Raw genomic sequence first — 18,401 nt, forward strand, 5'->3', positions numbered from 1 at the left:
AAAAATGAATATACAAAGACACAGCTTTTCAAATTATGGATCATAACAGTGAGTTGTTATAAAGTCTACTTATTGGATTATGTCCAGCATTTTTGATAAAAAGGAATAAGCAGAATAGAAAATATCAAAAAATAAACATTGTGTGTGTGTGTGTGTGTGTGTGTGTGCGTGCACACACACATGTGCTAATATCATTAATATGGGTTGAAGCTTCAAAAATGAAACATTTAAAGAAGTTGATACAGAGCCTTATCCTGACAGCTGGGGATCTGTGCCTTAGGTCTGTACTACCTCTAACTGGCTGCAGTATCTCTACAGGTCACTTGGTTTTCACTTAACAGGCCACTTAACAGGTCACTTGGTTTTCATTTGACCTCAGTCTTCTCATTTGTAAAATGGCAGGTAGGAAGAAGTATTGTACCAGATGATTTACAGCTCTAAACTCCATGTGTAAATGAGTCTTTGAAATAGAGAAATCCTTGATATGGCTTCATTAATTTTGTTATCTGAGGTAGACTTTGTCCAAAGACTGCTAACTTAAGGAAATAGCATGCCCTTAGAAGCTTTAAGAATGCCTAACATAGAAAATGGAAGAGTGCACATGAACCATGGTTATATTGTCTGTCCCCTTTTCTGTAGGAAAGCCTTTATTTTTTTGGACAAAGACGAACAGATAAAAGCAAAAGCTCTAAATATCAAGGAGTAGAAACTCCTTCACAGGTAAGTTTTTTTTTTTTTTTTAAGAAGGAGAGTTCTTTGTGGGGTGGGTTACAATTGGCACCTGTTATTTGGTTTCATTTTAGACTCTTCTCCAGTGATCAGGCAACAACACTTAGGTGACTTGTCATAGGCCTTGCTCTCTTCCAGAAGCTACAATGACCCCTCTGGTGCTGTCTATACTGGCAAGCCCTGTGTTCTCCCTGGAGCATTCTCCTTTCCATTTCATAATCTTGGTTGTTTACAGAACTTAGGATCTGATTATCCTTCAGAAGCTGGAAGGTCAATACCTAGCGTTCCAGACCCCTGAAGATTACTTAAAATCACCAGCCTTTGATTTCCCTGTAAAGAGGAACCAAGTCTTTCACAAACTCCTCTAGGCAATTGACAATTCATTGCTCATATAACATCACAAGGACTGTTTCTGGATGAATCCTCTGTGTGTGTGTGCGTGCCTACCCACAGCACAGGCATGCCACACAAGAGAGAGAGGGGGAGGGAGAGGGAAGAGAAGGTTGTATTATGAAACAGAATATAAAAGAGAAATAAACATTTTTCAAAAATTCTATAACATAGCAAACATTATTGCACTTTTATATACATTTCATTTAATACTTGTAACACCCATATGAAATGTAAGCTATTATGCTATTTTTTCCTCTTAAAAACATTTTATTATGGAAATTTCCAAACATATACAAAAGTCCAGAGATTAATACAATAAATTCTTTTTTAAGTTGATTTTATTTTTTAAATACACAACAGCAGAATGCATTACAATTCTTATTATACATATACAGCACAATTTTTCATATCTTTGTATATAAAATATATTCACGCCAATTCATGTCTTTACACATGTACTTTTTTTGCATTCTTATTGCACATATATACCACAATTTTTCATGTCTCTGTTTGTATATAAAGTAGGTTGATACCCAATTCGTGTCTTCATACATGTATTTTGGATAATGATGTCCATCACATTCCACCATCTTTGCTAATACCCTGCTCCCTCCCTTTCCCTCCCACCCCCTTCTCTATCTAGAATTCATCTATTCCTCCCATGCTCCCCCTCCCTACCCCACTAATAAATTCTTTTGTAATCATCATACCATGTTTCATTTGCCCCCTCCCCATTCTTCACAAAACCCTGAGAACCGCTCTCCATTCCTTCATTTTTTAAATCTGGATCATTTTGAAAGAAATTTATCATCAGATCATTTTATTCCACAAGCATTTCAGTATGATATCTGACAGAAGAACATCTTAATACCATTTATAATATCTAAAAATATTATATCTTAATAATACCTTAACAACATCAAACTTCTAGTTCATGTCAAATTTCCATAGTTGTCTTAAATTCTTTTTCACTTTAGTTTACTTCAGTCAGGATCCAAAAAAGATCCACATATTCACTTGATTGCTATGTTTTTAGTTTAAAGATTTCTTGCCTCTTTTTTATTCCTTATAATTTGTTTATACCAGAAACCAAGACCTCTATTTATACTATAGAGCTTACAAAATTCTAGATTTTGTTGAATCATGCTAAGGACTTTATATTCATTATCTCATTTGGTATTCTGAATAACTCTGAGTAGGCACTAATATGATTCCCATTTTACAACCTGGGAAATTGAAGTTTAGCGAAATCAACATCTTGAACTAAGAGTCTAGATCTCTTGGATTCTGCAGCCCATTGTTATCCATGTTGCCTTCTCTATATTGCCCTCAAACCAAGAGAAAACTGGTTGGGAATTCTTAAGTAGTTATGGATACGGTTGTGAATGAGACTCTTTCTTCCAGTAGTGATGGGAGCTGAATAGATGCCCTTGACCTTGTTAGTAGAGTACTGTTACTACTGATTTTTAGATTGAGACAAAATAACTCAGCTTTACTACTACACTTTTCTTCCATAACCAACAACCACCCTACCACTACCAAAAATAAATAAATAAAAGGGAAAGGTAGGGCTGGGTTGTGGCTCAGTGGCAGAAAGCTTGCCTCGCACATGTGAGGCACTGGGTTTGATCCTCAGCACCACATAAAAATAAATTAAAAATAAACATATTGTGTCTATATATAACTAAAAAAATTTTTAAAAAGGAAAAGATAACCACAGACCCTAGGCTAAAAGTAATGCATGAACTTACCAAAGTCTAGCTCTAAAATCTGTAATGACTCCCTGCTGCCAGTGGCAGTGAAGTTTTAAGTTGGTACTCTTGGCTTCTACAATTTGATTGCTTCCATAATTTGGTTTGTGTCCCATACTCAGACACATTAGGACAGTCTGTTGTTTCCTAGCCTATGAATACTTTACACCCTCATTCATTGCCTCACATGGGTCCCTTTTTCTGTAGTTCCTTTCCTTTCCAGCATTTGCTTTTTCAGTTATAGTCTTTTGTGGGTTTTGTTTTCCTGAGCTATATACCCAGCCCTGTACTGGGTTTTAGCTTAGTGGTAGAGCACTTGTCTGGCATGTGCAAGACCCTGTGTTCAATCCCCACACTGAAAAAAAAAAGTGGTGACTTTTGTATCCCCTTTAAAAGTAAGACTGTGTCTTACCAGTCTTCCTACCCTACACTTCCCAAAGTGTCTCACCACTTTCCTGATATCTTCTTTGTACTGAGTTCTTACTATGTGTTAGTTGTATTAATTTCTGCAGCAGTGTGAGAGCAGCAATAGCTTGAAGGACCTGGTGGGTTAAAGCCTTTAGTGGAAGATGGAGAATCTGGTGGCAGGAACTTAGGGAATCTTAGATGTGTCTCCTTCAACAACTCAGTCCCTATACATCTCACTTTCCCCTTCTGCACTCATGCAGTTTCCCTAATACTACTTTCAAACTGGCATACACTCTGATAGCAATGTAAGGACTCAGGTGAATGTTTGGGAAGTTTGTTGTCAAGGCCCCAGGCAAAGACACCTCTGTTGGGAAGTAATTCTTAAACACCACCACATTCTGCCCCTGCACTGTGGGCCATTCTAGTGAATGCACTGCATCCACTCCCAAGTTAACTTGTGGGAACCATTCCCCTGACTTCCCTTCTAATGAGAAGTATGCTAGCCAACTTTTCATTTCTGTGACCAAAATACCTGATACAAACAACTTGGAGGAGAAAATTGTTTTGTCTCACAGTTTCAAAGATATTAGTTCATGGTTGACTGCCTCCACTTCTCTGAGCCTGAGGTGAGGCAGAACATCATGGCAAATGGGCATGGCAGAGGAAAACTGTTCAGTTCATGGAAGCTGGGAAGCAGAGAGAGGAAGAAGAGCCAGGGACAAGATATAGTCCCGAAGGGCTCTCCCCCAGGGACATACCTCCTCCAACCCTGCCTTACCTGCCTACAGTTTCCATACCTCCCAATAATCTGTTCAGCTATCAGTGGATTAATCCACTGATGAAGTCAAAGCCCTCATCATCCAATCACTTCCCAAAAGCTCCATATCTGAACATTGCTGCACTGAGGACCAAGTCTTCAACACATGAGCTCTTGGGGAACATTCCAGATCCAAACCATACAGGAAGTATGGCACTTAATTTTATTAGCACATCCCAGTTGATTCATCCCAGAATTCAAATCCTTGAAGAAAGATCCATGAGCAACTTGCCATAGGGGAAAAATGAGACTGAGAGAATTCCAAGGTTTCCTTGCAAAAACAGAATTTGAAAAATGGAAAGTGAAGAAACTACCTAGCAGGGACAGAGATGAATGACATCTGATTTACTGCTGATATAGGGATGTTTTCCTCTGAGGACTTTTTGTATATTGTTCTCCCATAACTGGGAAATTACTCTCCACCAAACCTCAAACCTTCCTCTAACTCAGTCATAAACTAAGCTACCCTTTCAGTCATAAGCAGCCTGAGAACAAGAACTGGCTCCTTTTATATCACTTCTTCACAGCACTGAATTCCATCATAGATACTTAGTTGTAAGACCCTAGCATAAAAATACCTAGTTATGTGATGGCATACTGTGTTTCCTTAATTTTCTACTACCCTTAATAGGCCCTTTTCAAAAGAGAGAGGTTTTGATTAGTTAGGAATTCTGACTGTAGATCTTTAATTCTCATGTAATTGAGGCTTCTGTTGCTTTGCAGAGTAGATATGTGAGGTATTTTGAAAAAGTGAAAAGTGACTACAAGTGGGATCTACCTCTAAGACAGAATTTCATTATAAAAAAATTCATCATTTATTCAATTCATGGTAAGTGCTTTATTTATAATTGACGGGTTGGGTAGGAGGCCAGTGGTCCCACTACTTGGGAACATAGTTATACAGATTATTCTAACCCATCGCTGTATTTTTACATTTCTTCACACATGAACTCCTCCCCCTGGTATTGTCCATTTTGACAGGCAGTGAGTAGTCACATTGACAACTCTTAGATGTCCCTCTTCTTCCCTTTCCTATCACCAGTTTGGAGAGAGAGGGCTCTATCTCTTCCCTTCACTTCCCTTATCTTCTCTCCTGTTCTTTTTGCTCCTTTGGCCTCAGCCCAGAGTAGACTTTTCAAGGCAGATCCTTTGGTGGAGGGAAGAAGGTCCTGTGAGCACTCAAGACTAATTCTTTCCCATACCCACCTCTGTTTCAGTTTCATCTTGGCAGAGGTGTCCCCATATCATTTTATCACCTACTCCTTTCAGAGACCATTTTTTCTCATCACCAGAGTGTCTCCCTTTCTCCTCTCTCTTCTTCCTATAACCCTCACCCCCAGCATCTCCATAAAGATGTCTTAAATACCTGATCAGTAAATATTTATTTATTTATTGTCATATAACTATTGAGTACCTGTTTGGGGCCAGGTCCTGTGCTAGTGTTCCCTGCCTTTAAGGAGTCCCTGTATGGTTGACAGAGGAAAGAAATAAGAATATAAAGAGCAGACCACAGTGTTAGAGTACACAGAGATGGGGTGAGTGTTTAGAAAAGCTTCCTAAGGGGAAGAACTTGGCTCCCTTCTACATGAAGCTAGATGAAAATGAAAAGGATTGGGAGAAAGTGGGGAGAGTGTCTTCTAACCCCCTGTCTGCTACCAAGTATTACCAGGAAGAACAATCCTTACCAACTTCCCAAGAACCAACTACTTGACTGCTTCTGGAATGCAAGGAGAGAGAAGCTATGGCTGAAAACCACCATTACCCAGGGAAGTTGGGAAAATTGTTTAGATTATCCATCTCTTGGATGTAAAAAATGACAGGAAGCAGGGAGAGGAATGAGCTCCAACCCACAACTCTTTCTTCACCCCCTCCTGTGCTTCCCCTGCACAGTTCACTTTCAGGGGAGGTGGAAAAACAGGGGATGGAACCTTACCACTCCACTGCCAGGGAGGCAGCAAGGGGGCAATGCTTCTGAAACTTTCAAGCAAAACTCTTAAACCAGCCAGATCAAAGACCATAGGCAGGTACCAAGTGCTGGCAGGGTCCTAGCATCCACTGATACAGCCTAGGCTGTAGTCTGGCCTTCTGAGGAATCACAAAACAAGATCTAATAATACTTTATTTGACATTTTGTCCAATTTATCAGAAATGAAAGAAGTCTTTGACATATAAATAAAAACTGCAGAGATATTGTTCATTAAAATATAAATTTTTTTTTCAAATTGTTTACAGTTTTACTTCCCCCAGGAATTTGGATGGATTACCACAAACAAATACATAGGTTTCTGGCTTTTGAAAGCAAACTCAATGTTCCTATGGAAATTTTTGATTTATGTTCCAAATAAGCACACTGCAAGCTCTCTTGAAACCCAGAGTGTCCTAACAGGAGACTGCCTGGGTACATGAATGAACAACTGTTTGGGAAAAGACTTTTAGACTGCCAAGTCCACCATAACTGCTTCATGGCTCCTGTGAGGGACAGAACTGTAGTGAAGCCTAAGACAGACCTAACTCAAAACCCCAACTGGAATCAGACATCACACAAGGAGAGATTCCAGGCTTATCCAACAGATAGTAAAGATTGGGACAGCAGTGCCTCACTCCCCTTCCTTTCCACACTCAGTGGGACCCACCAAAAAGATGAAGACTAATTTTTTTCTGTAGCATGAGAGGCAACACATTCTGCTGTGGGAGCCATTTCTTCCTGAGAAAATTTAGCTCTAACTACAAAGGGTCATGACAGCCTGTGTAATACATGATTGTATACTCTGCCTTAATATCCTCTCTGTTATCAATGGGAATAACAGTATCTATACAAACCCTAGGAGTACTAAACTGTTCCACACAGGAAAGAGACATTTAGTCTATGAAATTTTAATGATTTCTCCAATATAAACAATGAGAATCATTTCTCAAAAATTTAAGCTTAAAAATATTTTTAATAAATTCTCAAATTTTATTTACTGCCTTAGTCTGATATTATAAGACTGGGATTTCTCTCTTAATAACGTTTTTAATTTTATTTAACCCCATGGAGACACTGTTTATTTAAAGCTATAAGGTACAGATCTGGAGAACAGAGGAACTAATCCAAATCTATAAGCACTGAAGGTGAAGTCTAGTGGGTTCAATGGGCCAAGATGAAATGGAGAACTTTAAAGTCAAACTTGAGATTCCTCATGGAGACTTCCAGATAGAAGCTCAAGATTATGACCTTAACTGGTCAGTATTATATGGGTTTTATTTGTAGAACAGACCTATGGAGGCCTATATGGCAGAGCAAAATTCTTCCTGGACTCCTGTAAATACTGAGTTTAAACCTAACGAGATTAGTCTATTTTAGAATAAAAATAATCTTTGTGTAAGGAAAAGATGTGTGAAAAACTCTGAAATGAGTAATCTTTTGTCCAGAGCATCCTTCTAGAATTATCTCTACTTTTCACTGTCTTTAAGCTATTTTATAGCTCTTTTAAACTGTGTAAAATTGATAATAATTCAAAAATAATTTTTCCATGCAAATGCAAATTAGTTGTATCAAGTGGAATACATCTATTTGTATATTCAGTACATCATATTAATTAATGTGTAGTATTTTGAGCCAACTGTATGTAACATTTTATTGGTTTCTCATTTATTTTATGACTTAAATCCAAATTTTGACAAGCGTTTAAAAAAATTCAAGGTACATGGCAGTATTCTGGCAAAGGGGGGATAATACATTCATATTTGTATAATTACAAATATATAAAATTCTGAGGAATATATATTCATATTTGATTATACATGCAAACGAATAAGAAATTAATAGGAGTGATTATATATTTGGGACTGAGGAACTACATAGGTGAAGAGTGGGTGAGATGGAGACCTATCACTTCATGTTATTTTTTTATTTTTATTTTTAAGTTATCCAGATACATTTGCATGAGTTTTTAGTGTATGGGAATTTAAGGGCTCAAATCAATGTTCTTTACTTCTCATGTGATAAGCATTTGACTTAGTTTAGTTATACATTTTACTGATTTCTTATAGACATCAGTAGAAAGTCTTCAATAAGAATGGGACAGAGGGAACTGACTGAAAAAAACATGATTTCTAAGGACACATTGATAACATAGTGTTAATGACACACTTAAACAAAAACAGAATATGAATTGAGTAATTGAGAATGATTAATATATGACTATTAGTTTATTTGTCAAAGTGAAATATGTAGGATGAAAGGAAGGGGAAAAATCAATTGGAGGCTTCAGAAACCAAGTCTTTAAGGAAATGCTGAAGGAAATGGGTCATTTGAACCAAAAAAGAGGGAAATAAGATTATTTATCTGTAGGGGCTGAGATTGTGGCTCAGCAGTAGAGCGCTCCCCTAGAATGAGCAGGGCCTGGGTTCGATCCTCAGCACCACATAAAAATAATGGGTATTGTGTTGTGTCTATCTACACCTAAAAATAAATATTTTTTTAAAAAGATCATTTATCTGTAAATATGTACTAAACTTCACAGGAATGTTTGCATATAAATCTCCCATATTTTCGTAGAGTTTGCTGTAGGAAATGGACTTAAAATAGAGCAACAGGAATGTATTATTATTTAAAAACATTATGATTAGAAGTCTGAAGAAAGCAATGCATTAGCAAAAAGGGTTGCAAATCACCTTCCCTAATTATTTTTCTACAGAAAGGTAAGCAATGGGATTCTAATTCTTAGAAGCTGAACTACACATATTTTTTTCCTCTTTTTCTCCAATCTTAATAAATTCTGTTTTAGGAGACAGAATTGAGCTTGAATACTTGTTTTTCAAAACAAAATTCATGCAAGACCAAATGATCCAATATCACTATTATGGTAGCTTGGAAAACTTTTTCTCTTTTTAATCCATAAAGTTAATTGGCACGACATTACTCTTTGCTCTAACCAGCATATCTTTTTACTTTTATTCAGGTGTTGGAAAAGGCAATGGAACTGATCTAAAAATACATATAGTAATGCATCGGAAGACTGTCTTTTCTTCTAGTTCCAGTAACTGTAGGGTAAGAGAAAGCAATGATCCAAAAATTCTGGTGTTTATTTTAAAGCTCAATGTCAAATCAGCCTGTTGACCTGCCCAAATCATCACTCACCACAGAGAGATGCCCTGTTGCTTTCTGGTTACCACCTAACCTGGTGCTTGGTTTGGATGCAAATTAGAAATAAGTGTACTTTTTCAGAGCATTTTCCAGAATTTTAGCCAGTTCAGAGAGTTGTTTTGCTTTTACTTTTCCATAAATGCTAAGCATACTCCCAGAAATCTGTCAAGATTTGAATTCATCTATCTGGTCAGCTTTTGCCATCTTATCTTCTTGGTAATTTTATCTTTTATTGTATAGAACTGATTCTCAAAATTTAGTATGACTGGGAGCTTGTAAAGAGGCACATTTTTTAGATTGTACCTCCAAAGTATGATTCAGGAAATCTGGAAGGGGCCCAGAAATTAGCAATGTCCCCAGTAATTCTAACTCACACGTTCTATGGGGTGGCATCCTGAGAGTATACAAGAGTATATGGAGTACACAGAAACTTCTTTACCCAAAGCAATGGGGGCTGAGAGGCAAGGTTAAGCTAAAATGTAAAAGAAATGTTTAAGATTATAGACATTTTCTGAAACAATAAGAAAGTTTCATTTGTGGATCTAAGAACATAAACTTTTAGAATCCCCTCCTAGCTTCTTGTTTCAAGTTCTTTTACCAACATTATTACCCTTTCCAACCCTACTTTAAAAAAATTTTTTTGTCCTCCCCTCACTGGGGGTATTCACCTAGGCCTAATCCTTAGCTTTCTGTTCTTTGCAAATACTCTATTTTTATAATAATTATTAATGCATATTAATTATAAAAATTGGTGAGTTTCATTGTGACATTTCCACATATGCATATATGGTATTTTTATCATGTCCACCCTCTCTTCAACTCTCTCTTCCCTTCCCCCTCTTCCCCTTCTCCCTCTGGTTTCCTTTTCTAATAGTCACTCTTCTATTTTAAGGTCACTTTTTTTTTTTCTTTTCTAGTTTTCACATATGAAAGAAAACATGTGATACTTGATACTTGTTTTTCTGTCTGGCTTATTTCACTTAAATGATATCCTCTAGTTCCATTCATTTTCCTGCTTATAACATGAGTTCATTCTTCTTTATTACTGAATAATACTCCATTGTGTATATATATATATATACCACATTTTCTTTATCCATTCATCTGTTGATAGGCACGTAGCTAGATTCCATAGCTTGGCTATTGTGTATAGTGATTCGGTAAACATGGGTATGCAGATATCTCTTTGTATGCTGACTTTATTTCCTTCTGATATATACTCAGGAGTGGGATAGCCAGGTCTCTTTTTAGTTTTTTGAGGAACCTCCATACTGATTTCCATAGTAGCTGTATGTGTGTTCAGCTGTACTAACAATCTGTGTGTTCCTTTTTCTTCCTATCCTCACCAGCATTAATTTTTTGTATTTTTCATAATAACCACTCTGACTGAAGTGAGATGGAATTTCAATGTAGTTTGGATTTGCATTTCAGTGATAGCTAAAGATTATTAGTACTTTTCGTATATTTATTGGCCATTTGTATTTCTTTTGAGAAGTATCAACCTCATTTGCCCATTTTTAAAGTTAAATTACTTGACCTTTTAAGTTTTTTGAGTTCTTTATGTATTCTGGTACTAATCTTCTGTCAGGTGAAAAGCTACTAAATACTTTCTCCCACTATATAGATTGTTTCTTCGCTCTGTTGATTGTTTCCTGGCCATGCAGAAGTTTCTTATATTGATGCAATCTCATTTGTCAATTCTTCCCTTTGTTTCCTGAGATATTATAATCCTATTCAGGAAATCATTGTCTATACCAATCTCTCAAAGTGTTTCCCCTATGCTTTTCCTTTAGTAGTTTCAAAGTTTCAGGTCTTATGTTAAGGTCTTTGGTCTATTTTTAGTTGATTTTTATACAGGATAAGATAGGGGTCTAGTTTCAATCTTCTGTTCTTGTTAAAGTAAAGAATAACAACAAAAAAACCTAGGAATTAATAGAATCAAGGAAGTTTTTTGGTTATCTGCTAAGTGGATATTCAGTTTTCCAAGCACCATTTGTTGAAGAGTCTATCTTTTCTTCAACTTATGTTTTTAACATCTTTGTTGAGAATCAGATAGCTGTAGCGGCATGGCTTTATTTCTGAGTTCCTTATTCTATTACATCAGTCTATGTCTTTTTTATGTCAATACCATGCCATACAGTGGCTCTATATTTTGAGATCAGATATTGTTCTTTTTGCTCAAGATTGTTTTGTCCAATCACAGTCTTTTGAACTTCCAAATGAATTTTAGTGTTATTGTTGTTTTTTCCAGTTCCGTGAAGAATGTCTTTTTTTTCTTTTTCTGTCATTGGAATTTTGATGGGGATTGCATTGAATTTGTAGATGATTTTGGCAGTGTGGTCGTTTTAACAATATTAATTCTTCCAATCCATGAACATAGGATGTCTTTTCATCTTCTAATGTCTTCTTCAATTTCTTTCTTCAATGTTTTATAATTTTCATTGTAGAAGGCTTTTCCCATTTGGTTAGATTTATTTCTAGGGTTTTCTTCTTTTTTTTTTTCCTTTGAGGCTATTATACATGGGATTGTTTTCTTGATTTCTTTCTCAATAAGTTCATTATTGGTATATAGAAAAGCTACTGATTTTTTAATGTTGATTTTGTCTCCTATTACTTTGCTGGATTGTGTATTAGTTCTAAGAACCTTTTAGTGGAGTATTCCAAGTATAGAATCATATCATATGTAAAGAGTAGTGATGTAACTTCCTCCTTTCCTGTTTGTATCCCTTTTATTTCTTTCTCTTTTCTAATTGCTCTTGATAAAATTTCAAGTACTACATTGAATAAGAGCAGTGATAGTATATTCCCTTTTCTTGTTCCTCATATTAGAGGAAGTGTTTTCAGTTCTTCTCTATATAGTATAATGTAGTCTATTGGTTTGTCATATTTTGAGGTATGGTCCTTCTATTGCTATCTTATTCAGGGCTTTCTTAATGAAGGGCTGTTGAATTTTATTAAAGGTTTTCTCTGCATCTGTTAAGATGGTCATGGGATTTTTTTTATCTCTGACTCTATTTATGTGCTGTTTAATATTTATTGATTTGCATATTTGAACCAATCTTGCAACCCCAAAATGAAATCAGTTTGATCATAGTATATGACCTTATTAATGTGCTGTTAAATTCAATTTGCAAGTATTTTATTAAAGATTTTGCATTATCAGGGATACTGGTTTAGTTTCCTTTTTGTTGTTGTATTGTGCCCTTCTCATGTTTTGGTAGCAGGGTAATACTTACTGGTTTCATAGAATGGGTTTGAAAGGGATCCTTACCTTCCTATTTTATGGAATATTTTGAGGAACATTGGTATTTGTTCTTCTTTAAAAGTCTGGTGAAATTCAGCAATAGATCTGTCCAGTCCTGAGCTTTTTGTTGTTTGGAGACTTTTTATTCCTACTCAAACTCACTGCTTATTATTGATCTACTTATATCCTTTGATTCAATTTTGATAGGCCATATGTGTCCAGAAATTTGTTCATTCATCTAGATTTTCCAATTTGTTGGCATTTAGCTTTTCAAAATATTGCTTAATGACCCTCTGGATTCAGTGTTGTAACATCACCTTTTCCCTTCTAATTTTACTTACTTCAGCATTCTTACTCTTTCTTTTGGTTACTTTAGTTAAGGGTTTGTCAATTTTATCTTTCAAAAATCAACTCTTTCATCAATCCTTTGTTCTTTTGGTCTCTACTTCATTTACAAATACTCTTTTCTTGGTTTTACTCATCCATTCCTCTTCTTTAAAATATCATTTGTTCTTTGAGCAGATATTTGATCACCTTCTGTGTAGTAGATACAAGAAAGACAACAAGGGCAATCTCTATCCTAACAATTTATACACATTAATCAATCATGATTTATCAAATGAGCTTTTTCACTGTTTCTGCAAATGCCACAATATACTTCCTCTCAGGTCATAAAATTTGATATTGTCTTTGATTCTTTATTTGCCTTGGCCCCCCAAATCCAATTAATCACCAATTCCTGCAGATTCTATCTTTGAAAATTCTCATTACTTTCTCTTCCTTTATGTTCCCACTGCCACTTCCAAGGTTTCTGCAGTAGCCTTCATGCCCTTTCTCCTTATGCAATGCAGTGTGTGGAGTTCTATAATATGTATCCGGAAATACTGATCTCATTTCAAAAAGCTGTAGGTAGAGAAGAAAACACACAGTATGTCTATGGTCATGCCAGGTAACATATTTGACTAAACATTTCTATCTGTGAAATAAAGATCACATCTAAGTGTTGTGAAAATTAAAATTACTAAATAAATGGCATAGATGATAATTATCAGGTCAACTGTTTTTTAAAGAGAGAGAGAGAGAGAGAGAATTTTTTTAATATTTATTTTTTAGTTTTCGGCGGACACAACATCTTTGTTTGTATGTGGTGCTGAGGATTGGATCCGGGCTGCATGCATGCCAGGCAAGCACGCTACTGCTTGAGCCACATCCCCAGCCCATTAGGTCACCTTTTGTCACACAGGAAATGATGCACTAGTTTTCTAAAACTATACTCTTATTTCCCTGGTTCATGAGTGCTCAAGATATGATATCCCTAAGATACCTAAGCTTATTTGTATCAATAACTTGACCTATAGACTCCATTTGAGTAGCATGGGTCATCCCCTCTGGCTCTTGGAACATGTCTCTAATTTCTACTTCATATTTTTGCTGGTCTTTCCCCCCATGTTCAGACTATTCTTTTATCCCCATCTTTCCATGCCCAACTCAAGGTCTACAAATTATGTTTTGAAGCTCTCCCATTCAATATCTCCTGTTCATACCCCTGTCTCCACAATGCTGAACAGAACACACAATCTTCATATACAGCTTGACACTCAATTATTTATCGTTCTAGTATTGTTCCTTATATATACAACTCCTTGAAGGGACAGAATCTGTGCCTTCTGTATTTTTCAAGGGGACTAATATAGACCATTCTTAATGTGGATGCCATTATTATATGATGAAAAAATCATTAATGAAGAAATACTTAATATAGTTTCAAAGCTTCCCAGAAACTTGATCTATCTTTGGTCACTCCATCCATCAGCCAGCAATGGACAAGATCTTTGATAAAACATCTGCTATGCACTGTTTTTTGAATAACAATGCCAGCTTTAAAATTTGGCTTCATAGTGCATTCTTAGAAGAGGTCTCAATATATGAAAATCAGATGATATACTTTAAACAGTCATGTTTATACTTGGTTAAACTCTAGTAGAAAATCAAATACTTTGCTCTCAACAATGCCTCATTCTAACTCTCAAACAGGTAGGGATAGCTCAGTAGTATATCGAAGCTTCACAGAAATGATGATTAGCATTTACTTATACATGAAATGACTGGGCTATGAGACCAAGAGTACTTGATAAGTTTAGGAAGTCTGGGTAAGTGAAAACAAACTTCATTGTTATACTTATCTCATCATCAACTGGGTTCATGGTTCTGAATTTCATGTGTTTATTCACAGATATTTCATGACATTGAATCAGACAGAGTAATATTTATTATAATCAACAGTCCAGTTCTCTATGATGATGTGAAAGTACAGTTTTTCTCCACAGTGAGTAATCAAGAAACAGTCTCTGCTATTGTTATTTTCTGGTCTTTTGAGTGATTTTTCATTTGGAATTTCCTCTGCTACAATTCCCAACAGGGGAATTGATATCAATCAATGGCCAGGGTAGGGGAGAAAAACAACAAATCAAATCTACAACAAAAATTTGTGAAAGAAGAACATGTAACTTAAAGGTTTTCTTGCTCATTCTTTTTTCTAAATTCTATACAATTCACATATATTAATTTTAAAATAAGAAAAAGTACAAAAATCAAGATGGTAAAAAAGTCCTAAAGGTATGTTTTATACTGCTAAACAGTGATCATATTTTTGTTTTATTTTTTTGAAATGCATTGCTGTCAATAATGTACAAAATATTTTAAAGTGAGGGAGACTCTACCTTCCTCTGAATTGATTCATGATATAAGCAATATGCATTAATTTAATATTTATGAAAAATGATAATGCTTTCCATTGCCATTACTCTGAATATCATGAGTATATAACATTATATCTGACTATTATTATTATATTATATCTGAGTATTATTCTGTGCACAACAAATTTCTATACCTTGCTAGTTTCATTTTACTATCAAATCATCAAATATAACTTCCAATAAGTAACTATGTTGGTAGATTTAGAATTTATTCCCTGTGCTCTTTTTTATCTCTTTTTTTCCCTGTTGGAAGAGAATCTATTAAATATTAAAATGGTAAATGTGTTGAAGCAAGTAACCTGGATATTTCCTGTTCTGATGGTTGCCCCTTGATTAATGGGGCCACTCTTGAGTTCTTGTTCAAATAGCAGTCGCTGAGCAGAAACAGTAATGTAAAGCTCACTGGCCTGGGGGCCTGAGTAATATCGAGCTTTTGTGATTATTAAAAGCCATGACATGAAAGCACTTTTTAAAATATTTTATTATCATCAGTATTGGTGGTTAATTATTCAGTGTAGCTGTTCCTTCTTTAAATGAATATGTATATTGTATTTTTCTCTAATTTGGTCTTGAGGTTTCTCTCTCTGGAGACTGGCTATAAATTCTAGCTTTCTTCTAATGAGGCTCCATGTTAAGTGGTTTTGGATGTTTACACTGGGTTTTTCACAGAATATTTCTTTATCCTGGGACATCCTTATGCTTGAGTGTCTGGTGACAAGGTATCCCTCTCCCAGGAAACTTGTCTATATTGGCAAGCACCCCCGGGATTCATGTCTGACATGTCCAGATTATTGGCCACTCCCTAAGACAACCCTGAGGAGAGGGTTAGATTCAGTTGTGTTGGTCAAGTAAAATAGAGCAGTCCACACAACAAAATTCATGAAGTAACAGAAGCAGTTTTTTATTACTTACAGATCCCAGAGAGAAGAGTGAAGCACACTTTACAATGCCAAAGGGAAGGTGGGAGCCAAGGACATGTTTGCTCAACCAGCAGAGAGGAGCAATAGAGAGAAAGAGACCTGAGGATCAAAGACTTTATTGGGGTCCAGAGTATATAGTTTTTCCTTGTAGTTTTTCCACAGGGAGATCTAATTGGAGTGGGCTTAAAGGAAACAAGTATAAGGTCCAAGAAGTCACACACTGTGACTGAGAAGTAATCTCTGTGGCATATCTGTACAGGTCCCCTGGAGTATGGCGGTCAATGGGGCAAGTTAAGTGCATTGTGTGTAGCTGTCCCATAGGAAGGTGGTCACCAGGAGGTAGCTATGTAAGACAGATATCTGAATTGATTACATTGAACTGGGAGTAAGCAGAGAACTGGAAACTCAATAATAATGGAGCCCAGCTTCTCGTATGAGAAAGTCTGACATTTAAAATGATGCCAAGGCAAAATATTTTAAGAATTCATTATGACATGTTTGCATATAAATAGGCATGGTCCTTGGTAGATTCTGTTTAGCACCATCTAATCCAGTTTAAAAGACCAGTGTGTAAATGTATAAGTATCTATCAAAAATACATTTTTTAGAAGGGAATTGCTATTATATAGTAATTCTTCATTTAACTTATTGAGGAACTGTCGAACTGTTTTCCACAGTGGCTTGCAGCATTTTACATTCCCACCAGGAATATATGAGGGACTCCAATTATCTGCATCCTCACCAATACTCTATTTTTTCTATTTTTGCTTTTTTTTTTTAATCAGTGACATTAGTGGTGTGAAGTGTTACCTTATTGACATTGTGACTAAGAATCAGTTAATGCACTTGCTGGCTGTTTGGATATATTCTCTGGATTATCTTTTTTGTTGATTTCATAATTAGTTATATATTCTGGATTTGAGACTTTCATCAGATATGTGATTTGAAAATATTCCTTTCATTCTGTGGCTTATGTTTTCACCCTGCTGATGGAGCCCTTTAATGCATAAAGGTTTTAAATTTTAATGAAGTTCAATTTACCTATTTTATTTCACTTCACTATTTTGGACCCTTATGTTTTCATTCAAAATACCAACAAAATAAAGATAATACATTTTCAACACTTAAAAAATACATTCCTCAAAATGTTTGATAGAAACAGAGAAAGCAACAGCATTCTTTTAAGCCTCCTTCTTTATATCTTAAGTGTATTGTCTTAGATTGTAGAGTGCTGTATACTTAATTGCTACTTTATTTAATAAACATATAAAGGAAGGAATTTTAATCCCTTCAGAAACATTAGTTTGGGGTATTGATTTTATTATGAAAATAACTTTCTTTTCTTTAACTATGTTTTTATAGGATCTTCCTAAATACTATGACAACTGTTGTTTTTTTTTCTGGTTTCACACATCTTTTATAAAAAATAACAGGTAGGAATATAATGTAATCCAGTCAAAACAACTTAAGTTTCAATGTCTTGTATAAGGTGTAATGGCAAGTGTTTGCCACTGTTTTAAATTTAATTTACAGATTCCAAAAAATTCTTGAATCATTCAAGTCAGAATTCTTCATTGCCTTGTTCATTTGAATGTGGTTATTTTAAAAATACAGCTGTTCTTGAGATGCACAGTTGCATTAGCCTTTAGTTTTGTGCTACATGATTCCAAAAATGTGTTACACTTGGATCTTGAGTGTGGTTATGGACTCCTCCTGTGAAGATTAATGTGCAATCCAGTACACTGAACATAGCAGGCACTCAGTGATAATGGCTGACCACAAATTCTATGCTAACGTGTAATTAAGTAAGCCAATTGATGATGCACACCTGTAATTTCAGTGACTTGGGAAGCTGAGGCAAGAGGAGTCCAAGTTCGAGGTCAGCCTCAGCAATTTAGCAAAACCCTATCTCAAAATAAAAATTGAAAGAACTGGGGTAAAGAACCCCTGGGTTTAATCCCCAGTACTCAAAATAAATAAGTAATCAAGGAAGCTTGTTTAAAATCTGATTGGCAATTTCTATCTAGAGAAGTTATAAAACACCGTTAAGTATTATGGAAGATGGTTAAAATAAGTCCCCCCCCCCTTTTTTTTTTTTGCTGGGAATTGAACACAAGACCCTATGCATGCTAGGCAAGTGGCTATACCTGTTGACCTAATAGTCTCTCATTTAAACATGAGCTTCTAATATCTAAACTGGGAAACAGTTTTTTAAATTTATTAATTGGATTTGAAGATTATTATTCCAATGA

General features: G+C 35.6%; 1 protein-coding gene across 1 annotated transcript in view; it reads left to right on the forward strand.

Moving 5' to 3' along the window:
• Window positions 1-18,401, forward strand: part of LOC101966628 (phosphatidylinositol 3,4,5-trisphosphate 3-phosphatase TPTE2) — a gene marked incomplete at its 5' end in the record, with an annotated part of 50,366 nt that overhangs the window by 30,508 nt on the left and 1,457 nt on the right. The window contains 5 exons of the mRNA XM_040281567.2: window positions 640-720; window positions 4,822-4,927; window positions 9,042-9,130; window positions 14,704-14,796; window positions 17,512-17,582. Coding sequence (XP_040137501.2) covers window positions 640-720; window positions 4,822-4,927; window positions 9,042-9,130; window positions 14,704-14,796; window positions 17,512-17,582 — 440 coding nt within the window. The remainder of the gene's footprint in view (window positions 1-639; window positions 721-4,821; window positions 4,928-9,041; window positions 9,131-14,703; window positions 14,797-17,511; window positions 17,583-18,401) is intronic.

The sequence above is a fragment of the Ictidomys tridecemlineatus genome, chromosome 6, assembly GCF_052094955.1.
Source record: "Ictidomys tridecemlineatus isolate mIctTri1 chromosome 6, mIctTri1.hap1, whole genome shotgun sequence".
NCBI classification, from domain to species: domain Eukaryota; kingdom Metazoa; phylum Chordata; class Mammalia; order Rodentia; family Sciuridae; genus Ictidomys; species Ictidomys tridecemlineatus.